Genomic DNA, 8,147 nt, shown 5'->3' with positions numbered 1-8,147 from the left:
TACACTGCTGAGGGGAGCAGCAGGCGAGACAGGAGAGGTCTGCTGTGCCATGTGGGTCACCTCCAGGGCCAGGGATCAAATTTGCACTGAAGCAACTGTGTCTGGCTTGCATTGCTGCCCATTGCACCACCAGAGAGGCCAGGAGGTGTATTTCTAACAGGCTCCCCAGCTGCGCTGCTGCTGGTGGTCTCAATAGGAACCACAGAATAAACAACTAAATGCGTGTACCTGGATAATTGTGTGTATTGTTCAAACAGGGGTTCTCAAATTTAACATGCCTATGAACCACCTGGAGAGTGTCCTGACTCAGTAGGCCTGGGGTGATGTTCGCATTTCCGCATGTCTTACAACTTTCAGCTGACAGGAGTGTCCCTTTGAGCACCAGGAGTTGAAAGAGTAGCTAGATGCTGCCCTCTGCTTGGGTGGTGGTGGTTTTAGCAAACTAATGGTTCTGCACTGAAAAACATGTGCCCACTTTGAACAGATGAACAAGACATCTTGTGAGGTACAGTGGACAGGTACTCTGCAAGTTTCATGCTGTTCTGGAAATCAAAGTCAGAGACTAGAAGGGTCCAGATGAGACCGAGAGAGTGAAGGGTTCTAAAATGTAGTATATTCTTGTGTGTCAATTAAAACTTTCCAGTGTAATCTTTTTTAGTGTTGGTGTCCAGATTCCAGAATGTAGGTTTCACGGGTCCTGTGATTGAACAGACTAGATTCTTATAGAAATCAAAGGAGTAGCTTATTGTTTTTCTCAGCTTCTTGAGAATATAGACGTGAGTGTATCAACTTTAGGCCTTTATGATTCTGCATGTTTTATACCTTTTACCAGGAAGGATAATTATTTTGTGAAAATAAATGTTCCGTTAAACTCATTTATGTGATTTTCCTTTTGGCAGGTCACTTACAACATTGGGATTGGTTATATCATCACTGGCCGACCAGGCAGCTGGCAAGGGTAAAAACAAATTTGTGCCTTATCGAGATTCAGTCCTCACTTGGCTTCTTAAGGTAATTTATTCTGCCAGATTTCTTTTCCAGCTAAAAAATGGCTTTTCCGGTAGTGATAGCCAAAAAAGTGTTTGCAGAGCTAACCAAATACACGATGAACTTGTGGTGCTGGTGTCTGTATTATTTCTAGGAATGCAGAACCAAAATGATCTCTGTCACCTTTTTTCCATTATAATGCTATTTGGTAAACATTATTCTGTGATTCTAGCAAGTCTGCCCTTCACTTGTCATAAAATAATATGTGAAACACAGACCTGTTTCCCTATCCTACTTTCATGAGAACAGCGTCACACAGTAAGAGGCCATGTATTAGAAAATTATCATGTCATACACGGTGTGCATGCACTGGCCCTCATTTCCTAGGGTGTTGTTTGATATATCTTGCAGGACAACTTGGGGGGCAATAGCCAGACCTCTATGATCGCCACCATCAGCCCAGCCGCAGACAATTACGAAGAGACCCTGTCCACGTTGCGATATGCGGACCGAGCCAAAAGGATCGTTAATCATGCCATAGTGAATGAGGATCCCAATGCGAAAGTCATCCGGGAACTGCGGGAGGAAGTAGAGAAACTGAAAGAGCAACTGTCACAGGCTGAGGTAGAACCAGCTGGGTGGTCCCTATTGTTGAAACTCCTTAGTTTGTGGAATCTTGGTGGCAAGGATGTGCTTGCTTGCAGACCTAGGTCATCCCAGTGTAACTCAGTGTCTCTGTGTTGCTTGGTGCCTGCTGCATGTTCAGCATTGGGAAGACCTCAGGAAGAAAGATGCTTCCCAGGTGGCCCAGGGGTTAAGTCTCAGCACTATCACTGCTCGGCCTCAGTTCGATCCCCGACCAAGAAGGTGATCCACATGGCACAGCAGATCTCTCCTGTTTCCCACTGCTCCCCTCAGCAGTGTATTTCAGTAGATCTGCCTGTTCTGCTCCCTGCTTTGTCTCTAGTGAATACTCTCACCCTAGCACCTCTGGCCTGTACCCCAGTTCTGTTATGCAAAAATTAAAAAAAAAAGATTCTGCCCCAGGCACTCAGAGTCAACAAGCAGGCTGTCAAGAGACAGTTGTTGCTCCGGCTTAATTGCTTGATTTTGAGCACTGATTTCTTGTAGTGTGAAGTTCCATAACCAAGAGTGTTGTTTTATTAACATTATAGAATATTCCCAGAAGGCCTTGCAGTTCTGAGGGAAATTAGTTATGTAACACCCTTTCACTAAGTCATGGAAGATAGTGTGGTCAAGAATAGCCAAGTGATTTGGTGATGGGAAACCCGTGGGGATTACAATTGAGATGAAAAAAAAAAATGTGCAAAATGATGTAAAAATAAACTTTTTAATAAAAAAAAAAAAAGAATAGCCAATTGCCAGGAATGATTCAAATAACCCTTTTATTTTTTCCACTTATATCAGTTCCTGGCATAAAACAAAATCCATCATCTTGCATTGTTACCTCTTTCCTTGACTTTCGCCAGACTTCAGTAAGCACATCCTCTTCAGATAACTGTTGCTTTCTGTGCGCAACCGGGTGGGGCTTGGGGAGAGATGTGTCTCATCTGAAATAGGTCACGGGCGAAGTGGGAGGCTAGGAGCCTGAGTTCAGTCCATGTGCTTCCACATGGCACCATGAGCGGCCCTCCCCTTCCTCCCCTCTTCTTATCTGTTTTAGTTGGGAGAACATTAAATCCTGTTGGGAAGGGAAGGTGATTCATTATTCAAGAATTTGTGTATCAAACATGTTTATGTACTTTTTATTCTTACAGAATAAATATGGGCCAGAGGTGTGGTAGGTGAGACAATTCACCAGAGACAGAGCGGGGAGCAGAACAGGCCGACTGACAAAGGACACTGCTGAGGGGAGCAGCAGGAGGGTCAGGAGAGGTCTGCCGCGCCATGTGGGTCAGCTCCCTGGCTGGGGATGGAACTTGTGCTGCAGTGGCTTCTGAGAGCTTCATAATGTGGAGCTTTAACCCACTGTGCCACCAGGGAGAGCCCCATGTTTACTTTTTTTTTTTTTTTAATACCAACTCTACTTTTATTCCTAAATGCTACCATTTTTTTTATTATTTTACAAAAGTTGCCCCATGTTTATTTTTAATCTATCAGTTTCTCTATTCGAAAAAGGAATCTACAGAAATTCCAACAAACTAAAGGGAATCAAAGCCAGGGATCTGGCTTCTCCGTCCATTGGTGCATTTGGCATTGTGTTTTATCTGTTTGCATGATCCTCTTCTTCCAGGCTGTGGGTGCCTCGGGTGGAGGAAAGCATGTCTTAATATTTTCCATCCTTAACTCCTGGAACAGCATTGACCTTGGAAAGCACTTAGCACAAGTACTCGATAATGTTGGAGTCGTTTATTATAATTACTACAATCATCATTCAGTACATCAAGCAGAACTTTTTTTTTGCTTAGAAGGGTAGGAAAACATCTGAAAAATCAAAACCATGAGAAGCTTTGCAGAGGATTGTCATCTAAGAGGGAAGCGTCATGGTGCCTGGGTTTGTTTTGTAACCTGGCGGTTTCTTCCCTCTTGTCCAGTATCGACATCTCTACTAACGGTTCAGCCTCAGTCACTGCAGCAGGAATGTGATAGTGATGATGTGTGTTGATCTCTGTTGAAAAAGAAATCTGCATCCATACCTTTTCCCCCCGCTTGCTAAATCAAAGATGACCTTTAGCATCTTTTAGGTCTTCAAAAGTGAAATTTAAGAGTCTTCCCTGGTGGCACAGTGGGTTAAAGCACAGCACTAAGAAGCTAAAGCCACTTCAGCATAAGTTTGATCCCCAGCCCAGGAGGTGACCCACATGGCGTGGCAGACCTCTCCTGACCCAGTCTCTGCTCCCCTCAGCAGTGTACTTCGTCGATCTGCCTGTTCTGCTCCCCACTCTGTCTCTGGTGAAGCTCTCGCCGCCCCTGAGCCTCTGGCCTGTACCCCAGTTCTGTATGCACAAATAAATCTTTTAAAAAAAAAAGTGAAATTTAAGTATGATGGATAAAATTACTCTGTAATGATTTGTGTCCATTTAATTCTGGACACCGATAACTCTTTTTCTCCTTTGTTTATCAGCCATTGATAATTACCTTTCACTAATAAGGGTCTAAAATGCATCCAAACAGTATGTGACTTAGTTGCTTCCAACAGACGGTTGATAGCTGCTCTAACAAGACAATAAATGATTGTCTTATACATAAATGGAGGGAAAAAAATCAGAAACTCAGGTATCTGTGTTTTCGTTTTAAAGGCTATGAAGGCCCCTGAACTAAAAGAGAAGCTCGAAGAGTCTGAAAAGCTGATAAGAGAACTAACCGTGACTTGGGAAGAGAAGCTGAGGAAAACAGAAGAAATTGCACAGGTGACATGATCAATTCAGCCTTTTAGCTCGTGATTCTTTTTCACTTGCTATTTTCTTTGTATTATGACCTGTCGTCCTCCAAAGGTCTTAAGGAGGAGGACCTCATTCTGCTGAACTTAGAGACTGCGGAGGTCAGTTGTAGACACTGACTTTGTGGTTATATTGAGTACACATATTTGCTGGAAGCATTGAATAGCACTAAATTTGAACATGGATGGTACAAGAAATACCATTAACATTTCCTGCTTTCCACATTTAAACAAATGTCAATGTTGTGATTTTAGGTCAGGTGGCCAACAGGCTATTACCTGATTGGCGGAGAACTGTTAACATATAGCACATGATAGTTTTTGCAATGTATTTAATGCTTTAGGCTTGTTCCGATATGCTATGTGATCTCTACCTGAATAAAGCAAAGACCAGTTCTGTGGTAGATAGGACAGTTAGTATTTGAGGAATCTACACTACACTTTTCAAAAACATTTTAATCTCAACAACCACCTGATTGGACTATTGCCATCAAGTAGCTTGCCTAGCCGAACCTTCTGCTCATAATTAGCTTATAGAGACCATTCACCCACACCCACCTCTGATTTCCTGCCCCTTTTGTTTTATTTATTTATTTTTATTTTTTGTTTTTATGTTTGTTTTTTTCTCCCTTCCCCTACTTTATTTTATGTCCCTCTTGCCTTAGTTTCGCCATGGCACTTAACACCACTGGAAACTATAAATTTACACATCTGTTTTTTTATGGTCTGTCTCCTTCCACTAGAATATGTTTTTGTGAAAGAAGGAACTTAGTTTTATTTGCTTTTCTATTCCCAGTCCTAGACCAGTACCTAGCACATAAATATTTCTTGAATTAATAAACTGACTGACTCAAGCCTGCCCACAACAGGAACCCAATTTGTTCTTCCAGTCCTATCTTCTACTGCTACTTCCACATTTGCCAGGGCCTCCTGGCACCTTGACCAATATGCCCAGCGTCTTCATAGCCCCTCCTCTGAGACACCTTGCCTCTCACTGGAGACTCCATTCTGTGCTGTTGAAGTTATTCTTCTTCAAGAACTCCTGGTTCTTCAGGGGATTCTACCCCTAAAGCCTTTCCTGGTTCTTTTTTTCTTTGATATATAAAAGTTTAATTGTTCTTATTATACATATTTAACATCATTTTTCATTTTTGTACAGTGTGTGCTTTTTCATCTCGGGTGTATTCCCCATGAGTTTCCCACAACCAGCTCGCCTATGCACCATCACCACAGTCCCTTCTGCTCTTCCCACCTCTGTTTTGATCCTTCTCCTCCTCCCTTCTCTGCAGAATGTCTCTGGTTGATAGTTGTCTGTTAATTTTGATATTTACTCTATTATAATTCTTTTTCTTCCCCTCTCTCGTTCTTGATTCATTGTAATTCCCTTTCCTTTGAAGCCGGAAGTGCTTCCCTCCTCCCTGGTGTCTTCCAGGCCTGTGGCTTTCTCCCCCCTCCCAAAGTGGAAGCCCCTTCAGTAGAGACAATGGTGTCTGATTCACTCTGGGTGCCTCCGTAACACAGCACAAAAAGCACAGCATGTTCAGCTCTCAGTAAACTTGGTAGAGCCGAGTAGGATGACTCAGTTCATTGGCATTGTCCCCGGACACAGTGACTTACACTTTCCATGGATGCATCTTGTAAATGAAGCAATAAGTCGAGGCCCCTGTTTTTGTCTCTTGTCATGCACAGGAGCGACAACGGCAGCTTGAAAGTATGGGGATCTCCCTGGAGACGTCTGGTATCAAGGTTGGGGACGACAAGTGCTATTTAGTCAACCTGAACGCAGATCCTGCCCTCAATGAACTTCTGGTTTATTATCTAAAGGTAAGAGAGCAATATATGCATTGGTAGATGCAATCCCAGTTCATTCAGATATGCTTCCCAATTGAAGCTGCATGCCTGGCTCCATGATTTTGTTTTTTTGAGCAGCCTATCTCTCACTAAAAATCAATTGTATAATATTATATGCAATCCCCACTGAGAATGAAGACCAGCTGTATTGTGTTATCCATGTGCTGAGCAGTTGGGCCTATGAGAACAGGCAACAGAGGGAATCAAGAGGGTTCTGAGGATATCGTGGCGACCCTGAGTTTGGCTACAAGGATTCTAAGAATGGTCCATGGAGCATCATGGTTATGCTTCTGAGTAATTCTAAGGAGAATTCAAGATCACAGCCCAGAGCAGACCCTGGTGCTAGCTAGCACTTGAGAGTTCGTCCCAGTTAACTGTATCCCTTCTAAGGCTTCATGCACAAGAAGTACCTTTTGGCTCATAATCACCCTTCACATGTACAGATGGTATAGGGTCTTGGGATTTGGCACTTTGGCCTAGTTGCTGACCACACTGGACAGTTTAGTACAGTGGTTCTCAAACTTTCTAGCTGTGGGACCCATTTGTACTCTTCAAAAACTATCAAGGACTACAAAGAACTTTTGCTTACCTAGGCTATCTCCGTCTTTATGGTGTTAGATACTAATACTGAGAACATCTAAAAATACAAACATGTGCAAGCATACAGTCATTATCTTTAGCATTATGAAAGCATCACACTTCATGTAACCTCTGGAAAAGTCTGTTGTACACTTGCGATTAAGGCAAAGGCAAGTAACATCTCTGTTTTATCATACCAAGCTTCTTGAAAGGTTCTCAGAGACCCAGCCATTCTCAGATCACTCTTAGAAATGCTGGTTTATTTTGTTGAGTGAGAGATGAGACTTCTGCTTGAAATAGAGCACCTGATTGCTATAGATGTGGGGCACCCAAGTGACAGAGGGCACTCAACTGACTACAGGGCTTTTTAAATCTTGCACATAAATTGTGCACACACAGTTTTTTGTTACGGAGGTGTATATGTGTAACGGCGTTTAAATCACTGTTAAGGGTTTGAGCTAAGGGCTTGAAGGCAGCTTATATACACTCTCCATATATTTGACTCTTGGAATACAAGGATAGTACCCACTTGTGAAAGGTATGGTGTGACAGAGATTTTGGTATGCCTAGTGTAGCTATAAAATGCAATGGAGAATAAGCTAGAATTGAAGCAAAGCGTTCCAGTCTTCTGTCATCCATTTCTACTTTTCCCCAGAGGCATTGATATGTCACAGATAGCCCTGACTTACTACAATATGTCCATTCTGAGTGAAATCACCTCAAGAGAATTAAAGTGGGTCTGCCATATGTCCCAAAACATAATCATTGCATATTGTTAATATTTTGGATTTTTATATAAATAAAAGTATATTATTAAAGAACTACATAATAACATTATTATTAACAAATAAAGAATGCATTCAGTTAAGAAATGGGTAAGGCCTATGGAATTGTTTCTGAAACCCTAATTTCAAAAGATCAAGTCTTATACTTTAATTAAATGAATTTTAGAAAAATAGGAAAAACAGAGGGGATGAGCAGTTTACAGAAGCTCCAGAAGTCACCTATGTCTGAGGTTTGGCTTCCTTAAACTCACATAGTCTGTACACTGCATAACCACAGGTTTCAGCACTATAATATTAGTTCTGTTAAAAATTCAACTTTTTTAGCTTTTAAAAATATATGTATTTGAAAGCATGACTCCCCGTTGAAACTGCTTTCAATCGTCCTTAAATTTAACTATTTTCAAAGTACATTCACTGTTAAGACAGGTGAGCCTTAAAAAATCCTGTTGAGGGCCCTCCCTGGTGGCGCAGCGGGTTAAAGCACAGCACTGAGAATCTAAAGCCACTTCCGCATGAGTTCGATTCCCGCCTGCCCCGGAGGTGAC

The 8,147-nt window shown here is 42.1% G+C and overlaps 1 protein-coding gene across 1 annotated transcript in view; it reads left to right on the top strand.

Moving 5' to 3' along the window:
- Positions 1-8,147, top strand: part of KIF13A (kinesin family member 13A) — a 196,887-nt gene that overhangs the window by 129,457 nt on the left and 59,283 nt on the right. The window contains exons 9-12 of the mRNA XM_012732923.1: positions 900-1,011; positions 1,399-1,611; positions 4,248-4,358; positions 6,077-6,211. Coding sequence (XP_012588377.1) covers positions 900-1,011; positions 1,399-1,611; positions 4,248-4,358; positions 6,077-6,211 — 571 coding nt within the window. The remainder of the gene's footprint in view (positions 1-899; positions 1,012-1,398; positions 1,612-4,247; positions 4,359-6,076; positions 6,212-8,147) is intronic.

Source organism: Condylura cristata, unplaced genomic scaffold (genome assembly GCF_000260355.1).
Source record: "Condylura cristata isolate star-nosed mole 26May11 unplaced genomic scaffold, ConCri1.0 scaffold00037, whole genome shotgun sequence".
Lineage (NCBI taxonomy): Eukaryota > Metazoa > Chordata > Mammalia > Eulipotyphla > Talpidae > Condylura > Condylura cristata.
The sequence above is the reverse complement of the archived record's forward strand: the minus strand, read 5'-3'. Positions and strand labels throughout refer to the sequence as shown.